Raw genomic sequence first — 26,240 nt, forward strand, 5'->3', positions numbered from 1 at the left:
CTCTTAAGCTCTTCTTGTATGTTTGGTTAGTTATTAAATTTTAAGGGTTATCAGTAACTGGTTGCTGTTATGCAAGTTCCCCAAAGTATAGCTTCCTTTTTTTTTTTTTTTTTTTCCCCCCTTCTGGCTTATGTAACATTGAATTTTTGCTTTATTAAAGCATGAATAGCTTGCCCCTATTCTTTCTTTATCAAATAATCCATATGACTATATGTAAGAGGCTCATCTTTGATAGATGATGGCAACCTATTATCTTCAAAGCAAAAATCTTGGTTTTTACTTACTGAATGGCACTGAACAAGAGAATCAGTTCGCATGGAATGAGATTAGAAATCTGCACGCAGGCTCTTTTGTTTTTTGCTTAGAAAATAGTTACCTTTTGAGATTGTTTCAAGGAAACTTTAGCCAATAAATCTAAAATTAAAATAATATATTACTCTTTTTTTTTGGTCTTTTTAATATATACCAAACCAAAACCCTGTAGAAGGTCTGTACTGGCAGCTTGGACAGGATCTGAGGCTGAATCTTGGCATACATCTTTTTGAGTTATAAGAGTATGGCCACTTTGCTTTGAGATAATTTTCCATGATGGTTTCTAATCGATGCTAGTTTAAAACTATTTCCTGAATTCTTTATCACCTGCTCCACTATTTTTTGTGTCTGTTGATTTCAAAATAGTAAGTCTTGTTTTTAAAAATGTGTTTTCCTCCATCCATCCAGCCATAGTATTATTTAAGGGCTTCAGTTGCATTGTGAAGTACGTGAAATGACATTAACTACAATGGTAAAAGGACAGTAGTGGAACTCTGCTGTGTAGTAGAAATGCTTGGGATTGCTTTTCCAAAGTCTTCTAATTGGGAAATGGTATGTTCATTGAAATTAAAGCTTTAAAGATGATGGATCACATTTGAAAAACTTCAGGAATCTGAATCTTTGAAGGAATCTGAGGAATCTTTTTCTGATACCAGAAACTGTGAAGTGCATGTGGTTTAAAAGTAAAAAGCAGACAAGTAGATTTGCAAATGTTTTTGAAGTCAGAGCAATTTTAAAATATGAAAAATTTCACTGAACAAATATTATTTAAATCAGTTCCCATTTGGAAAATAAACTTTTAAGGATGTGAAAAGAGGTGTCAAGGAACAGAAAGCCTCTCGGGCACTTTTTCAAAATGTATCAAATAAGAAGGAATGCTGCATTGCCTTTTTTCTTAAGCATTCATGGCTGTTCAGGTAGCTGAATTAGGGGAAGAGCAGTGAACCTGAAGTTGGATGTTTCTACTTCTAAGATAAGAATTTTTAAGTGCATTCTTGTGGGCTTGTGTACTGAAATGAAAACCTAATATTCTGAAACTCTCTGATTTCCCAGCATATTTTTATGGTGGTTTAATGTATTTTTTTTCCTTATTTTTATTTTATTGTTTGGTGGGACTTTGTGGGTTTCTTGAGAAATGATTTTGGGTGGTGTTTCTTCCCCTGCTATGTTTCTAATGTTGTATGTTGACTTTTTCCAGGCTGGTTTTAAAGCTGAAAAACTGAAGGACATTTAAAGCATTAAAATTTTCATAGAAAAATGTTAGAACTTGAAGAACTGAATATATATACTTGCATTTATATATATATATATATATATATATATATATATATATATATATATATATATAAATTTAAAAAAAAAAAGTAGAGATTTGTTTGTGACTTTGCCCCAGTTCACATTCTTGAAATGTTTCATTTCCTGGACTGTTGCTTGTAGTTCCTACGTTTGTATCTTTTCCCATAAAGAATATCCAAATGTCTTCAAAACATAATGTCTAAAATATTTCCTATTTCTGGAATGACAGTGTTCAAATGTTTTCAGTATTGTTTTAGTAGAATTTCAGTATTACTCTTCAGATTCTTCTTTTAGATGCTAAGAGATTTATGTGAAAATGTTTTTTAGAACTCTGTACTTAAAACCCAGCAAGTTAAGTTGCACTAAAAACACAGTTGATGCTATACTAGTCTCGGCAGCAGAGACTTCCCAAGTATTACTGATTCTGAATTCAACGGTGGTTTTAGTGTCATCATTTTCCACTGCTTTGGTGCAACAGATTGACACAGGCTCTGTTGGGGGGTGTGTGTGTGTGTGTGCGCGTGCGCGTGCTTTTTTTTTTATTTTTGGTGGCATATTTCCAATCTAAGCTACTACATGAGATGAAAGAAGTTAGCCTGTGTCATATTTATTTAGTTCTATGTGTCTTTTTCCTGTGTGTCTTTTTTCGCACCGAGCTTAGTTAATTTGTGTGTGTGTGATTGTAGTCTTGTTGACCAGACAACAGCAGAATTGCTTGTCATTGATTCTTTCTTTTGTTTTGGTCTGTATTGTTCCAGCTATTTATTTGAGAAAATTCATAATGTAGTAAAACACAGTAAAATATTGTAACCTGTAAAATTCTGAAATTCTTGTTTAGCTCTTTAAAAATATTTATTTATTATGTTACATCTAGGAAGATTCCCTTGTAAAAGATGTATAATATTTTGACCTGTAATCACACTCTGTATGCTAAATGCATAAATTAATATGTAGAATTTGATGCAGAAATACTCTGTTTTTAGCACATCAACATTATTTTTGCGAGTTTAGAATGATATAGGGGAAGCTCTTTCTCTTCCCATGTTCAAACCAACCAAAGGATACTGGTAGTCAAAAGAAAGTAAATTTTGGTGCTTGCTAATATGCCTTAGATTACTGTTGTCATTGCTCAAACATCCACAGAAGGTTTTTGAGGTTTTAGATTGCTACCTAGCAAAATGATTCCTTTAAAAAAATCAATGAAATAAAGATAATGTCTTATGTTCTACAAACTTGTGTTTATACCAGACCTGATTTTCTTCAGTTCTTCAGAGGTTTTTCTTCTGTTTTGAAATAATTGTTTAGAAAACCTGTACACATGCACCTTTCTGAGGAATATGCCCAGAAATAAGGGATACAACTTAAATGTTCAATTAGTAGTAATCTTATAAGGCATTTAAGAAGAGGCAGAACATTACTTTTATTTTTATTTATTTTTTATTTTTATTTAAGTATATGTTCTGTATTCCAGATAAACCTTTTATTTTTCATGTAAGCTAACAGACTTTGAAGGTCGAGGAACTTCCCTGGTAACAATGGAAATTGGGTCTTAAAATAAGATTGGCTTTTGAAGCATTTCACTACAGCAACAACACAATCACTGTTTCATTTCAAAACACAGGATTTTATCCGTGGCATATTTGATCTTTGTTAGATATAATTAACTTTATGAATTGCTTAAGAAGTATGACTTGTATCTTTCTGTTGAATTGCACTTGTCAATATGCGTTGTCTTAGAAAATTATTTTTTAAAAAATTAGCCATTTATTTCTTCTGAAATTAATTCTTAAAGAATTGCTTAAATACCCCTATTTTTTTTCTTCATTGAGTGTAATTAATTCTGTTTGCCGGCTACTTCTTTCCTTCAATAATGACTGTATCGTTTTATATATGTTTTTCTAATTCTTTAGCCTACTTTAAGCTAGCATTATTTAAATAGTGTCTGCCCTGAGGCTAGAGTTCAGGATGATCTAACCCAGTCAGTGGAAGAGATGAGATAGGAGTTTTTGGAGAGCAACTGGAGGGCTCCTCTTGTGCTTGCTTGCTGCCTTGAACTAGAGAACAAGTCTGCTGCTGCAGCAGGAAAAAGTGGTGAAAGAGGGTGAGGAGTTGGAGCTGGCTCCTTCAGAAGCTAATGCTCACTGCCAGCAGCTGCCTTCCTCTCCAGACTCCCTTTTCTTTCTGGTCAGGCATTAGTCTTTCCGGTTGGGCTCTTTACTAAACTCTTATTCTCTTATTTTCTAAAACAGAATTTTCTTGGTTACTTTGTGGGATAAAATCAGATCAGTTCTCTATGCTGTTTCCCTGTCCAGCTTTAGAAGCCCTAATGCTAGCAGGAAAGAGGGAAGAAAAGAAAAAAAAGAATATATATATATATATATGTATATATCTGCCTCTTTCATCACCAGCATGGATTTATTTTGACTTAAGTTCTCAAACATTTCACGCTGTATTTCCAGTGTTACAACTTCTGAATATTGTCCCAGAAGGAACCACTCACTGTTTGCATCTTTGTCTTAGCATTATATCTGGTATTTCTCCTCTCTCAACCTGGATATTGAAAAGAAATCTGTTCTACCTGGTGAGTGAGGGGGACATAATTGGTTAGAAGAGCTAGGAGTGAATTAGGATGGACAACTAATGCTTAGAAGAGTTGAGCTGATTTTTCTGTTTTAACTTGCAGTGACATGATCTCTTGGGGAACATATATAAGCAATTTTCTAATTAATCTGCTTTAAGCAAGAGTTATCTTTCACTTGAACACTTCACTGCTAATGTTATGGTTCATTGCCAACACCTAGTGATGTATGATAGGCCAAGTGAGTGAATGGATCCAGCTGAAAACTCCACAGCCTCCCCAAACTTCACTTCAGTGAATTGTGTTTTGGGGAGGTTGTTGAGTTTTCAGCTGGATTGGTTCCACCGCCAAGTTCGTTGTGTGCCAGGTGAATGGTTGTGGTAGCAGAAGGAGGCAGGGGAAAAAGGCGGAAGAATGGTTCCCTTTAATGAAGGTGTGGATTTTTGTCATATGAAAATGGCAGATTAAAATTGTGGCCTGGAATGAAAGAATATGAACTACTTTATGCTGGTGAAACAACTATCCTCTTGCACCTTCAGTTTGTGTCAGTAAACTGTGATTGACAGATTTGTGACTGTATCTGTAGCTTTTAGGATAATTCTGAACTGATCTAGCCAGCAAGCCCATAATGAAAAGTGAGTATCCTTTCCTTGACCCTATGCTTTAGCTCTGTGAGCTCCCACCGCTTTGTGCCAGTGCAGATACACCTGCAACCATAGACTGAGCTGATAGAGATTCAACAGAAATCAATATTTGCTGCTGGTTTATGACAAAATCAGCAGGTGTCAGTGCAAAGGAGCCGCAGGAATGCATGACTAAGGATTTGGAGAGTAAGGGGAAAAATGCTCTCTAGCAGTACCACTACTTTCACTGTGGCTGTAATGGCTTGCTGTTGTATTTGCTCAGACATTTTGTAAAACCTTACTTTTAGCCAGTCCTCCGTTTCCTGGATGTGTGTCACTGAGATGATGATCTGAAGAAGAGTATTTAGTTCTGCGTTTCTGGAATGCATCTTATTAAATCATTTTAGCTTCTAAGAAGTGCACAATATTGTTCTATGTTGTGTGATTTAGTCTTATTTTCTGGAACTGCTGCTAATTCTCCTCTGCACTGTCATAGTTACTAGAAACTTTAATCCTCTGTTTGGGTGAGGAGAGTAGTTAAGATGTACTTTAACTGTTTTTTTTTTGCAACTTTCTTGTTTTCTAGCTTTGGATACAAGAATGTCTAGAGATGCAGTATAAGAGAAACACCTTACTACTTTGTGCAGTAATCCATTTGCTTTTCCCTCTCTTCTGATCTGCTCATGTTTCATCTAATAATACTACTGTGTCTTTCAGCCTGTTAAATAGGAGATCAGAAGCTTAAGGGGAAGTGATCCTCGTCAGTCTGATGCCTAAGCATTTTGTTCACATAACATGATGAATCAGATTATTCAAGAAGCCTTATAACAGTGTGTGTGTTTCTCTGCAAATAAAAAATAAAGGATTTTTTTGTGAAGGAGTGAATGTGATGGCCTTTAAGTACTAAGAGAGAGCAAGAAGAGTTAGCACAGCACAGGAAAAAATGGAGGAATAGCTGTCACTCTCATTTTCTCTGCTAGCTCTTTGAGCCATGTCTTCACTGTGATGATTAGCTCAAGTTAATGTGCTCATGTTAGTTAACAAAGTGACCATACTGGGGAGTACAGTTAGCAGAGGAATTGTTTAACATTTAGTTAGTTGTAAATCAGTGTGATCCGTGCCATGACATAACTCTTACAGGAAAAATGTAAAAATTTAGTTAGACTTGAGCCTTTTTTTTTTCTTGAAAGGGCAATAGTCACTCAATCCTATGTTCAGAATTAAAATATATAAAATAAAAGTTGTCAAATATCTTTAATGAGAACAGTCTTTGGTGATGTCTTTATGGTAATTGACTTCATATTAATCTTGAGTATAATGAGGATTCTGTAGGACAAATATTGATCAGAGAAAACATAAGCATAGGGATTAAAGATGTTTATTGCATGTAAATTTTGATCTGTCGTGAACTTGGTATAACTTTGCCTGTCATATTCTATTTCTAGGTAAAAAGAACATACTCTCATGGTACCTATAGAGCTGGCCCAATGAGACAGATCAGCCTAGTTGGAGCAGTTGATGAGGAAGTGGGGGATTACTTTCCTGAATTCCTTGATATGTTGGAAGAATCACCTTTCTTAAAAGTAAGGAGAGAAAGGGAATGGGGTGGTTGGAAGGGGGCAACACTCTCAAATTCTGTTGCAATAAAGTGAGAGTACTGTGATATTTGCTTAGATATTTAACAGTTGTATCATAAATGTTTTCATTGTGTCAGGTAAACGCTGCTTTAAAAAAAGGTTTTTAAAGTAACTCGCTTCAAAACTGTGACTTGTATTTTCTATTAGTGTACACTGCCATGGGGAACACTTTCTAGTTTAAAATTAGAGAGTCGTAAAGACAGTGATGATGGTCCCATCATGTGGGTACGTCCAGGAGAACAGATGATCCCTGTGGCTGACATGCCAAAGTCACCTTTCAAAAGGAAGAGGTATGTTGAAATACTCTTGCTTGGTTAGTGTCTGATTAGTGTTTGTTCTTTACTAATTCAGTTTATCGCGAACATTTTACTGGTTGGTACTGTATCTTAGTATAAACTTATGTAAATCTTGATCTCAAAATAAACTTTGGACTTGTTCTGTTTTTGTAAGGGTTTTTTTTGTTTGTTTGCTTGCTTTTGTTCTGTTTACTATCTGGCCCAATAATATGCCAGTCTTCTTTGAAGTTTTAGGAAGACTTTAAGGTTACAGAGCAGTCTAAATGTTCTTCACTTTCTTCATGCAGTGAACTTCAGATGTAGTGAGGGGAAAATCACAGGGAAATGCAAATAGGCTGTATGTAACTACTGAAATTAGAATTATGCCAGGACACTGGTATTAACACCCTAGTTCTCAAGTATGATTTGGTCTTTAAAGACTTCAAGGGATAAGGGCTTCTGTCATCTAAAAGGTGACACTTCCAGCATTAAATGCCATCTTTAAGCCTTGCTGTAGTGTTCGGTGTAAGTACTGGCTTAAGAGGAAGGATGTCCTCTGCAGAACTTGATATCATTTCTCATATGCCATGAGTTTTCTTTGGAGCTCTCCGTGTTCAAAATTCAAGCATAAAAAGGAAACATACAAGAGATGAGAGCAAGATCGGATGACTCGGGAGGAATATAGAGAAACTGAGTGAGAAGGAATGAGGTTAAGAAAGCCCAAGCTCCTCTGGAGTTGAATTTTGAGGGATGTGAAGGGGCAATAAGAAGAGCTTCTACAGGCATATCAGTAGTGAAAGGAAGATTACAGAAAACAAGCCCTCAGCTAAATGGGGCAGAGGAATTGGTGACAAACACTGAGAAGGCCAAGACACTCAATGTCATCTTCATACCAGTAACGACTGAGGTGACCGGTCTACGGGAATCCCAGGTCTCTCGGACCAGAGGGAAAGTCTGGAGCAAGGAAGAATTACCTTTGGTGGAGCAGGATCAGGTTAGGAAATATTTAAACAAACTGGATGTACACAAGTCCATGGCCCCAATGGGATGCACTCACAAGTGCCGAGTGAGCTGGCTGATGTCATTGTGAGGCCACTCTTGATTATCTTTGAAAGGTCACGGCATTTGGGAGAAGTACCTGAGGACTGAAAGAAAGCAAATGCCACTGTTACCTTCCAGAAGTGTAGAGAAGCAAGATCTGGGGAACTCCACGCTGGTCAGCCTCCCCTTGGTCCCTGGGAAGGTGATGGAGCGAATGATCTTGGATATCCTTTTGAAAAATGAAGGCCGAGAAGGTAAATCCAGGCTGACTACTCATGATTACAAAGGGGAAATCATGCCTGACCACCCTGAAAGCCTACACTGAAATGACTAGCTCAGTGAATGAGTGGAAAGCAGTAGATGTTGTTTATCTTGACTTTAGCAAGGCTTTGGACAGTGGATGCAGTATCCCGTAGCATCCTCATAGACATATTCATGAAGCATGGACTAGAAAAGTGGACAGTGAGGTGGAACAAAAACCGGCTGAACTGCTGAGCTCGGAGGGCTGTCCAGCTGGAGGCCAGTCACTACTGAGGCCAGTACTGTTCAGCATCTTCATGAATGAACTGGACGATGGGGCAGAGTGCACTCTCAGCAAGTTTGCAGATGATACAAAACTGGGAGGAGCGGCCAATACACCAGCTGGTTGTGCTTGCATTGAGAGGGACCTCGACAGGCTGGAGAAACGGACCAACAGGAAACTCATGAAGTTAATACAGGGAAGTGTCAAGACCTGCACCTGGCGGGGGAATAACCCCAGGCACCAATACAGCCTGGGGACCAACTGGCTGGAAAGCACCTTGGCAGAAAAGGCCCTGGGAGGTGGACAACCAGTTGAACACAGAATCACAGAATGGTTGAGGTTGGAAGGGACCTCTGGAGATCATCTAGTCCAACCCCCCTGCTCAAGCAGCATCAGCTAGAGTACATTGTACAGGATCGCATCCAGGTGGCTTTTGAATATCTCCAGAGAAGGAGACTCCACAACCTCTCTGGGCAACCTGTGCCAGTGCTCTGCCACCCTCACAGTGAAGTTTTTTCTCATGTTCAGATGGAACTGTCTGTGTTTCGGTTTGTGCCCGTTGCCCTGCGTCCTGTTGCTGCGCACCACTGAAAAGAGTCTGGCCCCATCCTCTTGACACCCTCCCTTCAGATACTTGTACACATTGGTAAGATCTCCTCTCAGCCTTCTCTTCTGCAGGCTAAACAGGCCCAGCTCTCTCAGCCTTTCCTCATAGGAGAGATGTTCCAGTCCCCTAATCATCTTTGTAGCCCTTCGCTGGACTTACTCCAGTAGTGCCACATCCCTCTTGCACTGGGGAGCCCAGAACTGGACACAGTACTCCAGATGTGGCCTCACCAGGGCTGAGTAGAGGGGGAGGATCACCTCCCTCGACCTGCTGGCAACACTCTTCCTGATGCAGCCCAGGATACCATTGGCCTTCTTGGCCACAAGGGCACGTTGCTGCCTCATGCTTAACTTGGTGTCCACCAGCACTCCCAGGTCCTTCTCCGCAGAGCTGCTTTCCAGCAGGTCAATCCCCAACCTGTACTGGTGTATGGGGTTATTCCTCCCTAGGTGCAGGACCCTGCACTTGCCTTTGTTGAACTTCATGAGGTTCCTCTCCGCCCACCTCTCCAGCCTGTCCAGGTCTCTCTGAATGGCAGCACAGCCCTCTGGCGTATCAGCCGCTCCTCCCAGTTTTGTATCATCGGCAAACTTGCTGAGGGTGCGCTCTGTCCCATCATCCAGGTCATTGATGAAGAAGTTGAACAAGACTGGACCCAGTACTGACCCCTGGGGGACACCGCTAGCTACAGGCCTCCAACTAGACTCTGCTCCGCTGATCACAACCCTCTGAGCGCTGCCATTCAGCCAGTTCTCAATCCACCTCACTGTCCACTCATCTAACCCACACTTCCTGAGCTTGTCCTCCTTCTTGCCCTTTTTGAAGACTGGGGTGACACCGGCTTTCTTCCAGTCCTCAGGCACCTCTCCTGGTCTCCATGACCTTTCAAAGATGATGGAGAGTGGCCTAGCAATAACATCCGCCAGCTCCCTCATCGCTCGTGGGTGCATCCCATCAGGGCCCATGGATTTGTGGGTGTACACAAGCCAGCAATGTGCCCTTGTGGTAAAGCAGGCCGACAGTCTGCTCAGCTGCATCAGGAAGAGCACTGCCAGCAGGTCAAGGGAGGTGATCCTTGCCCTCTACTCAGCCCTGGTGAGGCCACACCTGGAGTGCTGGGTCCGATCCTGGGCTCCCCAGGACAGGAGAGATGTGGGCCTACTAGAGCGAGTCTGGCAAAGGGCCATGAAGATGACTAAGGGATTAGAGCATCTCTCCATCATATGAGGAGAGGCTGAGAGGGCTGGAATTGTTCAGCCTAGAGGAAAGAAGGCTCGGGGCATCTTATCAATGGGTGTAAATATCTGATGGGAGTGCAGGGAAGAGAATTAGACTCTTCTCAGTGGTATCCAGCACCAGGACAAGAGGTAATGGGCACAAACGGAAACACAAGAAGTTCCATTTAAACATAAGGACAGAAGTCTCTTTACTGTCAGGGTGGTTGAGCACTGGAAGAGGTTGCTCAGAGAGGTTGTGGAGTCCCCATCCTTGGAGATATTCAAAACTCAACTAGCCATGGTCCTGAATAACCCATTCTAGTTTAGTGGGAGGGTTGGACTGGATGATCTCAAGAGGTCCCTTCCAACCTCAATAATTCTACCATTCTAAGTGGGTCTTGAATTTGACATTAGTAATGTATTGTGGTCATACAATGTAGACTCAGGCTGTCCAAGAAGCATTTTTGCAGCTCTGTTCCCACTTCTGTTTTCTCCACTTTCATTAAATGTTGAACAAATCTTTTGCTTCTTTCCATTTTGTATCCTACAATTTTAAACTAAATATACATGCACATTTTCCAACTGTTTGCTGGAAACATGAATAATAAAAAATGACTTCAGGAAAATTGAGATTTATATTTGATTGTCAGAAATCAGTGAGGGCTGGTTGCCCAGGGAGCTAGGAGCTGAGAATGATAACAAGACTGGCTGCGCAGGAGCTCACGCTACCTTAGCAAGATGAGCAGGGCAGACCTGGAGATGGTGGCCAGGTTCAGCCAAGACTCCAGATCATCAGGCAAGTTCATGGTGATGAGGTAGATCAGAGATCGGGCTGGGAAGTCAGTCTGCAGGTCAAGGTCAGGACCAGGGATGGGAAGCAGGGTTAGACACAGTTCATTGATAGACAGTCAGGTCCATGGTGATAGGGCAGGACCAAGATGAAGCCAGGAAGTCAGTCTGTGGAGGTGGGATCAATAGGGTCCATGGCCGGGCATAACTCTGGCTGAATTGAAGACCAGTACTCCTATGATGTAGCTAAGGCAGAGACTGAGCCTGAGTTTAAATTGAGCTCCTGGGTCCCTGAGCAGGGGTTGTGGATGGAGACCCCAGCTGAGGCTGGTCAGGGCTATTAAGAGCTATTAGTGTACTCAAGGCCCTGATGTTTTTTTTGTTTGTTTGTTTTTAATATTGTATAGGTTCTGATTTTTGTGTAGCTCATTACACTTGCATTTTGTCTCAAGTATTACTGCATTTCTGATTTGACCATGTATTCACACTGAAGGGAGAAACAATCCTCTTGACTATGGGTAGAAGTTAAGTAGTTAAGGGAAGTTACTATATGGTTTTTATATATATAAAATATATATTTTTTCTTATGCAGAACTACCAATGAAATAAAAAACTTGCAGTACCTACCTCGAACCAGTGAGCCCCGTGAAATGCTATTTGAAGACCGGACACGAGCCCATGCAGATCACATAGGACAAGGTTTTGAACGGCAGACTACAGCTGCTGTGGGAGTGTTGAAGGCTGTGCACTGTGGAGAGTGGTATGTGTTGACCGACTTATTCAGCTACATGTTTGAAAAATATTTGCCTGAATTTCCATTTGTAAATGGTAGAAGGAGTAGTGAATAGGTTAATCTAGTATTACAGATTTAAAGAAGACATAATAACTGCTGGAATTCCCCCACCCCCATCTCAGTGAGCTAGGTATGCTAGCCTGCACTTTGCTAGATTGCTTTGGTGTGTGGTTGAAACAAAAAAGGTGCCTTGCAATGATAGTTTAATAGCTGTAATTGAGTTAGGTGTAAAAACACTTTAAATTTTGTTTCACTTTAAATAGCGCACACTGACTGACTTGAATTTCTGTGTCTGAGATGCTCGTGAAGACCTGTTGGCAATTCTTTGCACTGTCTGGAGATGAGCAGAATTTTTATGCTTCTGTTTCTAAGTAGGGACTGTTATAAGCCTGATTTATTCATAGTAGATCACACAGGAAGAATCCTGTTGGGGGTTGTATGATATTCTTTAGTCTCTCCCTCCCATATGAGATGGAGGAAATGAATCTGTGTTAGTAGAAGCTGTTTATATTTTATCCAAATAAAAAGCCCCTGGCACTGATCTAAGAATCTTTTTTCAAGCTCTTGTAATCTTGGTCTGGGAGGATGACATTGGTTTTAGAGGTTAGTTTTTCATACTTATAAACACAAAAATCGACTTTTGCTCTTTATATTTTCATATCTAGAATTTGTAAGACTTGAATTCCCTTTGGATGAAACAATGCAAATTTGTGTGACAGTGCATGAGTTCGTTGAGACAAGTTTGTGATAATGAGATGGGGGAGAACTGGATAGTTCACATGTTAATGTGTTTCTGTTATGGGCTCTGAGGTTTCCAAGTTTACTTCCTCTCTGGTTTGATAACAGCCGCAGCTGAACTTCCTGCTTGCCACAGTTGTGAGAAGCTGGACTGGATTGGGACTGATGAGTGGTAACAGGGCAAGAGCTGGGGAAGTGTGTAAACCTGACTGTTTAAATTACATTTGCTACTTGAGAGAGGGAGACTCAAAGCTATCAAAGAAAGTTAAAAAAAAAAAAAAACAAAAAAGTGTAGTGCCTGTGGAAATAAATAAGAATTTAAATTGATTGCAATTTAAATGTGTATGGTAACTTATCATTCTTACTACCTCTCCAAAACAAGATTTTTCTTCTTTGGAAATTATTACGTGTTCATTTATATTCTTAAAAAAATATTTTTCTTGCTTTTTATTCTTTTCAAATTATAGCTTCGATATTCTCTCATAGAGGGAGTCTAATCAAACTTCATTAAAACTCCATATAAACTTGAAAAAAATGAATGGAATTAGTTTAAATAAATATATACATATATATAAATTAAAAAGTGATCTGAAACTAGTCAAAATTAGGCAAAAGTTCTGCCCAACCAACTTGAAAGTACTTCAGTTAGGAAAAAAAAACACCTAATTATCAGCATTTCATTTCAATATGAAAACTGAAAATGTATATTTTAATGTAGAGTAAAGTAAAGTTTAGAACTCACATATATAGAGGAGGAAAATATATTTTTTTTTGTTGTGTTGATTGTGGTATATATTTCAAGTTTGATTTGACCTCAGAGATAATTTCTCCTTTCCCTTTCCACCTGTGCATATATAATTTTGAAAAAGAGCTTGTACTCCTAATGCGAAGAGCATTAATCAGGGCTTATGATAATGAAGCATCATTACTTAATGCAACATTTAAAATAATTTTAGCTATTAATGTACTTTACCATAATTTTCAAGCTGTGAGTGGATTTATTTTAAAGGAAGCAATATGGGTGGAAAATTTGAAAAATCATTTTTTAAAAATCTCTTTAATTTGTTTGACAAAACTATACCCGGGAGATATTTTAAGGGTGTTTGGGACTACTATAGGAATAAAAAAGCCCATGTTTCAATGGTGAGAATCTATATATAGCAGTAGCATTCTGTTTTTTGTGAGGGAAGCAAACCAATTCCTAGACTTTCTGACCTGAGCTGTTAAGTTGCATGTAGTTAGTATGAAAATGAACTGGGCATGCAGAAAAGCTTTGCATTGCTCATAGCGGAATATATATACAGAAAAGCAGTTAAGGACAAGAAGTTGCTTCCCATCATTACTGAATTCTTTGAGAAGTGCTGTCTGCATTGGTGATGTGAATCCTATCTCTGACAGAGTCCACCCTTGGCTTTTGTGCTCAGAGGGAATTGAAGAAGAGGAAACATGTTCTGCCTTATGATCTGGGTGCAAAGTGCTAGGAGGAGTAATGCATGTGCATCTTTTGCATAGATAGTTCTTGGGCAAAAAGTATATTTTAGCACGTTTAAGGTACATTTATGCAGCTGCAATGGAATGTGTATATGGGCAACATATCTTGAGGAACTTCCTTTGCTATTGTTGGTATCTCTCGTCTGTTTCTTGGTGGCAGGGGGGGAAGCCCCACAATATATTCTTGCAATTTTTATGAGAAGATTATTGCATATTATGAGATAGTTGCTGGACCACAGGAAGAGAACTTGACATTGCATGATAATCATTAGGATTATAAACCTGGTGGGTGCTCAAGTTGAAGGATTAATGCAGGGAACTCTGCACTATGCCTTGTACACTCAATGCCGCTATGGAAGAAGTAGGAGTCCCTTTTTGAGGGCAAGTGTAATTTAAATGGTCAGCTCCCAGCTCTGTGAGTTAACTGATTTAGATGAGGAAATGGTATAATCCAGAAGTTCCTGAAGATTTAAAGAAAGTGGAATTTAATAGTTGATAGGCATGAATATTAAGGTAGTATAGTTACCTATATTATTAAGATAGTATAAATAGCGTCTTTCAGAAAAGACAGGAACAGAATTTTTGAAAAGAAAAAAAACTGCTTTTGAGGATAGAGAACAGAACTAGAAACAAAACATATCATTTGGAAGAACAAAAAAAATTACTTTTTCTTTCCCAAAGATGAGTTAGAAATGTTTTATAAAATTAATGGATCGTGATCTTACTTAGTTTATGTGGATGTTTACAAATTGCTGAAGAGCTCTGGATATTATTAGCAAACATACTTGTGAAATTTTAAATCCTGGAAACTTTGAAGTTTTTTACTTGGAGAAATTTGAGGGCATTTTTATATGGAGAGCAAAAGATACTTTATGGCACTGTTGTTGGCAAACTGCAACCTCTTCTGTCCTTTGCATCAGCAGGACAGCTTTCACGGTTGTGTTTCAGTGCATGAAGTTGTTAGTGCCTCTCTGAATGGTCATAGGAATTTGCTTAATATTACCAGACTTAAAGCATGAGATCAGAAATAGTCATGGTAGGAAGCTGTAATCTTGAATCTGTTTTGAAAATTTAGACCAGGAGGAGTCCAGCCATTTCAAAGAATGAGGTTAACAAAAATTGTCTTGCCAGAAGTGGTTCAAGCAGCCCTGTAGTAGGGACTTCCGGAGTTTCTAAAAAATAAAAACATAACTGCATTATGAAAAGCTGATAGACTGATTAATGTAGCTGATGTGTTTGATGCCAGTGATCAGAGATGCTTCTGTGAGCTTTTTGCTTTCGATACTTAACTACTCTTTGGGAGTATGTGGAACCAAAGGTAGGGAGGCATTTTAATGAAGATTAAAATGAAAATTGAAAGTAAAATGCATGATCTGAAAATTCTCCCTAGCATACTCTAAATAGTTGAACTGGGATTTTTTTTCTGAAAATAGTCTCAAACTGGATATTCTTTGCTTTATTGAGGTCATGACCTAAATAAACATGTCTCTTCAGTTTAAAAAGCCCACTAAACTGTAAATCATTGCCTGCTCCTTAGAACTTGAATAATACCATGATTATGTTTGATTATCATCTTGCTTAAAAAAAAAAAATACTCGAGCATCCATTAAATATATTCTGAAATCTGTCGGGCTGTCTTGTTCCTCCCCCAGCCCCTAGTAAATGAGTCCCTCTGGGCCCGGTTTGACAGCGGAGTGGCGCTCGCTGAGCTCTGCCTGGGTTTGCGAGAAGGCTGCAGAGCCTGAGCACCCAGCTTGAGCACCCAGCCCGGCCCCGCAGCGCCGAGGGGCAGGGAGAAGCCGGGGCTGTGCTGGGCCTCCTGGGAGCTGCTGGCCGGCTGCTCTGCGCACCGCTGCTGCGCGTCAGCTGGCTGCTGTGGGAAGATGCTGCGCTCCTGCCAAAAAGCCGTGGTCTGGAACTGAAATTATTATGGCTGGGGAGGGGTTTTATAAAGGATTAAGAAAGAAGGAAGAAAATCTTTCATAAACCAGCCTGTTTCTAGTTGATGCATTTTCCTTGCAAAACAATTCTATTCTTCAGCGTAGTCTATAAGGTCCAATGTGATCTTGAGCTTTATTTGTGTAAATGAAATACCTTCATGTCACCACATTTTTCAAACCTTTTAAAAAAGGGACATCTCTCAGAAACAAATGCCTAGAACTTGGTTTTATATGTTTCTGTGGAAGAACTGAGTTTGGCTTTTAGATCAGAAAGTAATAGGGATCATAGCTGTTTTTGCCTTTTGTTAACTGCCTGTAATTCTAGAGAAGATAATGCCTCAGGAGGAATTATAGAAATGGTGTGTGTTTATCTGGGGGAGGGAGAGGGAGGTTGTGGGACAAGAGGTGAACTCTCATGAATAATTTGAATACTGAGACAAACCATAACTTAGATTTTGCTCTTTTGTAGCTCTCCAGTGAACACAAATACACTCATTAAGGGATGTTATGGAGGATGCAGGTATTTGCTGCTTACTAGCATCATGGCAGTTTAACGTAGTTTCAGTTTTATTGTCAAGTCTGAACAAGGTGCTCAAGACTATGATACTGAGCAGTATTTGCTCTAGTACTAGTCAGACTGTTTGTTGCATGCTTTAAGGTACCTGATGGGCTTACTGTGTTAGCGTGGTGACAGAGTAAGCAGAACCTATCTGCATCTGTCTTTCAGCATCAGGAAAGACAGATGTCAGTTAGAAGTAGCGAGTCTTGTTGACTGTTCATTGCTTCCTTTACTGCCACTTGTAAAGAAATTGTGGTTGGTTCATTTCACCAGTTCCATGAGTGTGTGTTGAGAAGTAGCCGTTTTAGCGACCATTTTTTCTTCAAAATGTATTTTATGCTAGAATTGTTGCATTTATTTTTAGATCGTTTTTACTTTATCCTTGCCTGTGCATTTTCTTTATTCTTCTCTGTAGCATTTAATTTCAGCCCCTGACTCTGCAATTTTTATTCTTCTGTAGGTCTGAGCAGCCTCGTATAACCAAAGATGTAATTTGTTTTCATGCTGAAGACTTCTTAGAGGTAGTTCAGCGAATGCAATTAGATTTGCACGAGCCCCCACTCTCACAGGTAAGCATGCTGTGAACTGTTAATCAGATGTCTTCTGCATGTCTTAAAACAGAGTTTTAACCCTTTTTCTTTTTTTCTTTTTCCTTCAGTGCGTCCAGTGGGTTGATGATGCAAAACTTAATCAACTGCGAAGGGAAGGCATTCGATATGCCAGAATTCAGTTATTTGATAATGACATTTATTTTATTCCAAGGAATGTCGTACACCAGTTCAAAACAGTTTCAGCTGTGTGCAGTTTGGCTTGGCACATCCGACTCAAGCTATATCATTCAGAGGAAGAACTTTCTCAAAATGCAAGTACTCTTGAAGCAGGGACATCTGCAGACCCCAAGTCTTCGGTTATCGGACTTCAGACTGACAACAGAATTTGTACGACAAGCAAAAATACCTCCGAAGACACCAAATTTTCAGATACTCTGCAGACGAAGTATCTGCAGCAGGAATTTACGTCAATAAAACATGAACCTATTGCATCTCACCGAATAAAAGAAGAATCCATGAATGTTGATCTTGCTGGAAAGACAGTGGCACCTAATGACATTGAGGGTCAGAATGTTCAGACTAGGTTGGATCACGTTGAATTGACGGCATTTAAGTTTGAAATGGATTCCAAGTTTGAACCTGGCAACAAGGACATAAAAGACAAGTTATGCCCTGGAAGTCACATACATCCAGATGATACGAGACAACATAGTTCATCATATCCAAATCTGCATGGACAAAGAGAGGATGATTTTTTGTGTTAAATTTGTATATATGGTTTTAAATTCCTTTTTAAACTTAATGATGTAATAATGTAAAGATTCATAAATTCTGTGAGGCAAGTTTGTGACTTGCCTTCGCATCTGTTACAGAAAATAGTTATGTAGCTTTGTAACATTCCTCAGTGCCTGTCCATAACTGTGAAGTATCAAAGCACTTAGGGCCAGATGCACTGTAAACACTGCAGGTTTAACATAAAGAAGTCTTTAAATAATTTTGAGTTGTAGGTTTTAGAGTAGAGCTGACATTTAACATATATATTTTTTGTAAGATGAGCCAGAATTCTTTTTGACAATTCCAGGCTTTTCCATAGAGCTTATTTATACCAATTTTTTCATTTTAAATGTGTCAGCACTGTAGTGTAAATATCTTTTTTAAAAATCTTTTTAGTGTGATTTATACTTAAATGTGAGCCGCTTAATAAAGGTTCATAATAACAAATTGGTTTTATTTTTGGGTCTGCAAAAAATAATTCAGTTAAACTGCCTCTTTAAATGGTTATGTTTCTACCTGCACTAATGCATAGGATGCCTTTACTCCATTCTGGAGTGAGGAGCTGTAGCAAATCAAGGTAGAGTTGAGGCATTCTTTGTAAATCAGGATTATTCAGAATGAAAAACCAGCCCTTCCTTCACCAGATTTCTTACTGTTAAAGGCACTCCCCAAACTCCTGTTGTCAGATGTTAACAGTGGAGCAGAGAGGCAAAGCTTCCCCCAGCCTCAGTGTTGTGGAGCACGGTTGGATACCTGGTGGGCTCCGGCAGCACCACCAGCAGCCTCTCTCTGCAGATGAGCTGGGGCAAGGGAGCAGACTCCCTTGTGTGTTTACTTTCTCCCCCTTCACAAGCCACAGATGAGCTTTTATTTCAAAATCTGAAGTAGAACTGTCATCTTGAATCAGTTATCTGACTAAATTAGAACAAAGACTATTTCTAAATGCTTACTTGCCAAGTCATAAAGGCCTCAGGATTTTAGCAGTGACCTGTAATTCACTGAGGCATGTTTGGATTTGAATTACTCCATATGCTGATAGTGCAAGGCACTAGAGATGCTTGCCAGTGTGTCCAGTAGGAAGATTCCTCATGAGTCTCAGTTCGGAAGTAAGAGCTACTTCATTAAGAAAAGAACAGTGGCGTCCCAGTTCAGTGCTCACCTCTCTCCACTCTTGTGGAACTCTAGAATTCTGTTAAGCTGTATTCTGAGGGAAGAAGATTTCAAGGCTAAGCTAACATCTGATGTGGTAATAGCAAACACTCTGTAATTTAACTTATTTAATTTTGTGTGTAACATATTGCTGTATAGTTCAAACACATCTGAACTCTGTTTCTTTTTCAGGTAGCTACAAATAGCAGTAAACTGCCCTGCAGCCCGTCCTTCAACTAAATATGTAAAACTTAAGATCCTAAGCCTGTTGTTATTTCTAAAGCCCTCTGTATCTTTGATTTTTTTTTTGTATTTTTTTTCCCCTATAACTTTCTAAAAGTTGTACATCCTTATGTGCCCAATTTATAACCTTTGATACACTTAATGATCACTTTGGCTTTGTTTGTAGCAATAGAACAATGTGATTTCTTTTCCAGGTGATGTCTAATTCAACTACCTGAGGCCCTTTCGTTGTTGCAAACGTTTTTTGCTCATAGGTTGGTATAAATCAAAATGTTACTTCATACTTATGCATGGCACTAACATCAGACATTTAACTGATGAGTGCCCTAACTTGTTTAATCTGAAATAGGTCTGTCAAGGAATTATTAATCAAATCAACATTTGAATTACTAAACATTACTCCTACATAGCCATAACTACATATTAGAGAAGCAATAGAAACTCTTGGATGTGGCTAATATTTCCTTAAGAGTCATTGCTGTTGTCATTAATGCTGGTTAAGAAATTACTAGCAGTTCTGCAGCCTCAGGGATCTTGCTTTCCCCTTACTCCATAAGCAAGTGGTTCACGTGTGGCATGGTAAGTTATATTAGTCTAGCACATTCGGATTTGAAAAACAAATTGGTTCACATAATAACTTGAGTCGTCTTGATAGAAATACAGTCTCAGCTCCCCGTGGGTTTTCTGGATTATCTGCAAACTTCCACCTATAATCTCTGTGGCTTCGTGAGCGCACACACAAATATGTAGCCTTCCATTCCCCTTCTGTGTGCCAGCTATCAGAGAACAGTAAAAGGGAAGAGTGGCACGTTTTAGTCTGCACCAAGCATGCAGCTTTTCAAGTGGGTTAGCAAAGACTCTAGCTTCATCAAATCCAGTCTTGACAGATACAGGGGTTTTTTTTGTTTGTTTTTATTTCACTTAGGGTTTTTTTTTTTTTTTTTGGTCTTATTTGTATGCTGGTGATCTGTATGTTGATTATCCATTATGATTCAAGCATTTTTTTAAATCTTGTCAGATTTTACTAAAATATATACATCCCCCTTGACGGCAAACAATTTTCTGCATCACAAGTCCTGTCCAGACTGAGAAAATTAATCTTTGAAAATAGTTTAGCAGATGTGACTTTGCACTTGAAACTTAAACTCTTTTTTCATTTAAAAACCTGCTCAGTGGTCTCAGCTGATATGGCCTCAGCCATACCTGCTCAGGTATGTCTTGGTTCTGCAACTTTGCTTCTTCTGAGCTGCCTGAATCTTCAACTTTTTTTTTTTTTAATCAGAGTTTTAAAGTTTATTGATTCTTGCAGTTTTTTATGCATCCTTTAATTTTTGAGACAAACTAGAGCCTGATTTATAGACAGAATTCCTTGCAAACAGAATATGAACAAAGCTGGGATTACTAATTGCTGTCAGAACTTCCTTTGTATTCAAAGGTGTAAACATTCTGGGTTGAGTAACTATATTAATATATACTTTTTAGTTTGCTTAAAAAAAAAAAGTGGTTTTGTCCTCTACCTGTGGTGTATACATTTTGATGTGGTTGCTTTTTAAGAGGGGAGTACCTTTTCTGAGAAGTTCAGCTCCCAAGTTGTTCATTTGTCTGAGAAAAGTCTTGCTTTGGTTTCAAGTGGTCCTACGCTATAATCTTTATTCCTGCCACATACAACTTCAGACTTTTGCTTCAGCAATAAATCTTTCATGCCTTCTGATGTACTGGAACTAGTCTTTGCTTGTTGCTTTTTTTCCCCCCTCCCTGGATTTTCGGTTTTATATAGAGCTCTTTCTAGTAACTGTTATTTTTGATGAAATTTCCCATGTTTTAGTTCTCTCTTTTGGCCCTCTGTTCTTCTGCAGACTGGATAAATCTGCTTAAGGCCTATTGACTGTAATGCAGTGATATTCACATCTGTGTGTTTGCAGTAGTGTTCCTGTTAATGCCATGATGTGCAGAACTTTAGAAATGTTTACCTAGATACTGGAACCATATTTGCGGGCAGTAACAAATTGTATCGTTACTACCAGTGGCTTCTTGGATGGTAGTGACTTCCCATTTCACTGCCAACTGACTGTGTGTTGCAGACAAGTGTTACTCAGTGTCATTTCATCCCCCCAGCCCCCAAGATGCCTGCATATTGCCTCTGAAGCAGTGTTTTCATTACAGGTACCACTGGCGTGCGGATTTTCCCTTCGTTGTTACTGTATTGAAAATTTTGATACTTCTTCAACTGAAATATTAATTCTGTCTAGTATTAAAGTATTACTTCAGAGGGTGATTTAAGTAATCAGCTGTGAAGGAATTCCTTGGTGATAAAATAAAGTTGATTTTAAGCAGAATAAATAAGTTGGCATTGCAAATAACATAGGAAGTAGAAACAAAATAGTAGACTGCTGAGAAACAGATCAGTAGAACATCACAAATTTGGAAAATTGAATGATTTGTGCAAGAGATGCAGGAAAAAATTCAGTGATTAAAAATGACTGTTTTTCTAATATCTGCATGTGAATAAGGATGCTGAATTGATCAAAAAAGAGGCCCATTTTTTTTTCCATACTCACTGGGAAAATAAACTGTTTAAAGATAGCAGACTACAACATGAGCCTATTAGGATGAAAGCTGTACTGATGACAGCTACTAAATTCTGATCACATGATAAAAAGTTTTTTGAGCTTCTCAACTGTAATTTCATTAATTTTCTAGTGGCCAGATTTTTTTTTTAGAGAAGCTTGCCTGTAGGCAGACCAGCCCCTTTGACCTAACTGTGAATGTATGCAAGTTGGCAATTGAAAGGACAAATTTTCATCCATCTATACTTTGCTGGAAATGACGTTGAAAATAAGCTTTGACTGCGAGTTCCTGTTACTCATGCATTCAGCTAATGTTTCATTACTTTCTTAATTGGCCAAAATGCACTTTATAAAGCTGTATAATAGACGATACTGATATTTTGTGCAGATTTCACTGAATTTGCACTAAATGTCAGAAAACTTGGAAAACTTTGATTCCCACCAGTCACACATTTTATTTTTTATTAGAAATACAAATTATTATATGCTCTGTGTACAGCTTCTCACCCAAAAGCAATGGTTAATTTCACAATATCTATGTTACTAACTCTATTATAATCATCAGGGATATACACTTTCCAAATTCACTATATTCTAATCACTGTTTTTCTCTGTGCTATGATACAAATATTTGCTTTGGATCTGTGCTGTACTTAAGTGCTACCTAACCTTGGTCTTCTCGTGTTCTGGGCATGTTGATAGGTGAGCCTACTGATGAGGGCATTAGTCTAAATAGTCTTTTAATACTTGGTGTACAGTTATGATAATCTGATTCAACCAGTGATTAAAACAGCGGATTAAACTTCTATTTTTATCAAGTTTTATTTTTGAATAACCATTTTAATATGTTTTCTTTACCAGTTAATCTCCAAATGTAATACATTTCAGGTTTAAATATGTTGGATTCTCTTAATGGCTTGAGGTCTTCATTAGATAAACTTCTAAAAGTTTTAAGTTCTGTAGAAATTGTTCAGAATCTAAAATACTTGTATGACACCTCACTTATATTTTTTCATGCCTTCATTGAATCAGCAGAATAAATAAAACCAAACACAATCGGATTTAGGATAACTAAAGTCATGCTAGATTTCATTTTAACTTCAAATATTTTAAGTCTATTTATAACCTGAATTAGAAATACAAACTAATTTTTGTTGCAAATTAATATAAATGTTCTAACACTTGAGGAATTTTGAATGAAGTGACTTCAGTGTTTATTTTGATATAGTCCACCTGGATGAAAATGCAATGCTTGGTGCAGTTTAGGCCTGTGATTTAAAGAATATGCTTTTCAAGGCCGTTATTTTTATCAAATAGAGATGAAATAGAGTAGTTAACTTAAAACCTATTCCAGACTGAGTGTCTCAAAAAACCAAAAACCAAACAAAAACCCCCAACAGCTAATTAGACATAGCTGTTGAAGACTAATGTGACATAAATCAAAATTGCAGAAGCTGATAATAGCTAAACATGCAGTAATTCAGGTATATGTTCTATCATGATGTGGTTGAGAGCATTTGCTAATCTGAGAAATGCAATTTTTTCAGGCTAGTATATGTCTCTTAGCAGTGATTTCTTTATAAATTTAAAAATGAACACTGAGTTTTACCTGTGCTTGAGTTCTTGTTTCCTGCTCTTATGCTGTCATTCTGCTGTATATGAAAAAAACTTCTTAAATTTGTCTGATCTTGATGTTGATTTTGTTGGAAGAGGCAAAATGAAGGTAATAGCATTACCAAGTTCCACATTTTTCTACTCTTCAACCAACTTCAGTAAAAGTACAAGGAGAAAAGGCTGAATTAATTTGAGTAGTATTCTGGTTGTCCAAAGGTGATTCAATTCTAAAAGGCTGAAATGTGAGACTGAACTCTAGCCAAAACTTAAAATGATAAAGGTATGATGAAAGGGTACAATATTTTTTGTCTAATACAGTTTAGAACTTATCTGAAATTATTATTATTATTAATTTTTGAAAGGGTGTACGCTCACATAGCACTATTCTTTCCATGCTACTAAATTCAAAGAACTTACTTTTGAGGATGCAGTGAGTCAGGATCTTTGCTATGGGAAATGTAGTAGTGTTGAAGTAGGTACCATATAATGTTGTTTGAATTAAGTTTGTGGGAATGCCACAAATTTTTGTTTTCATAAATACCTTTGTATACCCAATTTTAAACTGAAATCTCGTTTGGCCTGATGTAAAAATTTGATATACACATAATTATTTGAGAAAATATTGAATGAAACACACTTTACATACATTCTAAAAATGTATGTGGTGATTTCCATGAGGTTACTCTAAGACTTTGCTGTTGTACTACTATGCATATATGACAAATTACTTAATACTGTTTTCAGTTCTTAAATTCTTATTTAAAACCTGTGGTATCTTATTTTTAAATATTGTCATCCATGCCTAGCAATGAATTTTGGATGCATGTACACACACACACTCTTAGAGCATTTAGATTAAAATTGGTTGAAGGTAGGGGTGTATATGTCACACAATTGTACTTTTGAAGATAAAATAAAAGAACATAAACTTGATACTATTCTAAGATTGTGACAAATCAAGAAAAGCAATATGAATGGTGATTGAAAAAGTTAGTTTCATGACCGTTTACACGTGTATTGAGTGTTTTCTTGAACCACATAAAAGTAGATGCTCTCTTACAGTGCATGCTTAAGTGTTCAAGCTTGTATAATTGATTTGAATAGAAATAAATGATGTAATATATGTATCTCCATAAAAAATATGATACATATTTTCAGTCTCATTTCAGAACATCAAACTTTCGAATTGCATTTTAAAACATAGCCATAGAGAGCGAAGTTCTCTCCCCCACACCCCACCGCAGTGGTGCATATATAGCTGTGAGACATAAGGTATTCTCTGGTGTACTTAGCTGGTAATTGGAGAGTGACTTCCTGCTGCTGATGTCTCGCAAAACAGTATAAGCAGTTTTGGAATCAGCTTTCCCTGTTCCCTGACATTATCAAATCTACTTTTCCCACCTGAAAGACATTGCTTCATTTAATGATGGGTTGATCAGTCTGTAAAAAAAGTGTGGAAAATATTTATTCTGTTTCAAAGTTGTGAACAGTTCCTTTGAGAGGGTGGTAATTAAATAGCTGCAATTCCTGCAACACCTTCTTAAAAAGATTCCAAGGGACTACAGTGTACTTTGTTTCATAAATCTTTCTGAAGGAGGTTCTGATATCACGAAAAAACAGGAATATTTCTATGAAGGAGTTGCAGCATACTATTAAGTCAGTGTTAAGGCTGATGCAAAATACCAAGTTAAAAGGGATATTCCTCTTACCAAAATATTGCTGTAAGGACCAAGAACCTGCAAACATGGTAAATATGAGCACTTCCAAGTGGCTGCATCCTAAACTGCTTCTGATAAAGGAAGTCAATTTGTATATGCTAACAGTAGGCACACCAGAAGGGAACTGCTGCTGCTTCAGCTTTCTGACTCAGGATTACTTATTTCAGTTTGTAAATGAAAGAGGTTTGGGGGGGGAAGGGAGGAGGGAAACCAACCCACAACCAGAACAGCAAAATTGTTGGTAGTTAAGCTCTTTTTCTGATTAATTAGAGGCAATAACTGTAAGGAGATGTGGAACAACTATGTTCAATTTGATCTAATTAGAGATATAAAACTTACCTGAAAGAGTTTGACTCCTGTGGAATAGAAGGGATTTATTAAAGGGGAAGAGTCATTAGTCCTAGCTCATCTTGCTAATATACCAAGTCCCAGTGAAACTGGTTTTTATTCTTCCATCATTTTTGTGTTAAATTGCAACAATCTGTTAACATCATCTGCTTGGTTGAGGAACGCTGCTTTTCTGAGCTTTTTGTTATTGTTTTGACATGTGAAGATGACTCTTGCTTTGTTCTGCTATAATCTTCAGATCTACAAAGCCCACAGATACTCATTTTTACATTCGGTGCCATAACATACCAAATCAAGATAAGTTGGGCCCTTGTCATTCTTTCACCTTCTACAATTAAGCCTTATTCAAGAACAGGCATGCCCTATAAGTGTCAATCTTTTTTGAATCTTGTTCAAAATGCTTAAGCGCTTGTTACCTATTTGCAGATAAAGCAATGTTTGTTAAGCGTTTGTCTCTATTGGAAGTAGGTCTTTCTATCACTTTCACCTTCTCCATAAATTTTTAAAGCATCCCATTAAAAAATCCCCATGAGTTTCAGCTTGCCTAAGATGGGACGTACCTGAAGATAGCAGCTACGCAGCTCAGTGAGCCTAGTTTCCCTCTGACAGACCTGAGAGACTGCATAAGGTGGCTAGACACTGAAGGAAGCCAACGTGTAAGTGAGCAAAAGATTTTATCTCAAATAAGTAGCAGTTGATGCAGGTTCTTTCATGGTATGAAGTCTTTTAAAAACTAAGTAGGGCACAGATACAACTCCTAGGAAGAACTGTTACCAGCAGAGGAATGAAAATACTTTGTTCTCTGTAGATGTTTAAAGGAAAAGAATGAGCAGGTTTTTAAGTTGTTGTTTCAACTC

The 26,240-nt window shown here is 38.1% G+C and overlaps 1 protein-coding gene across 2 annotated transcripts in view; it reads left to right on the forward strand.

Moving 5' to 3' along the window:
- Positions 1–19,284, forward strand: part of RSBN1L (round spermatid basic protein 1 like) — a 57,034-nt gene extending 37,750 nt beyond the window's left edge. For both annotated transcript variants that reach the window (XM_067316813.1, XM_067316819.1), the window contains 5 exons: positions 6,255–6,392; positions 6,594–6,736; positions 11,491–11,658; positions 16,880–16,988; positions 17,078–19,284. In XM_067316813.1, the coding sequence (XP_067172914.1) occupies positions 6,255–6,392; positions 6,594–6,736; positions 11,491–11,658; positions 16,880–16,988; positions 17,078–17,734 (1,215 nt within the window). In that variant the 3' untranslated portion in view covers positions 17,735–19,284. The remainder of the gene's footprint in view (positions 1–6,254; positions 6,393–6,593; positions 6,737–11,490; positions 11,659–16,879; positions 16,989–17,077) is intronic.
- Positions 19,285–26,240: the final 6,956 nt, after the last annotated feature.

This window comes from Apteryx mantelli, chromosome 1 (assembly GCF_036417845.1).
Source record: "Apteryx mantelli isolate bAptMan1 chromosome 1, bAptMan1.hap1, whole genome shotgun sequence".
NCBI classification, from domain to species: domain Eukaryota; kingdom Metazoa; phylum Chordata; class Aves; order Apterygiformes; family Apterygidae; genus Apteryx; species Apteryx mantelli.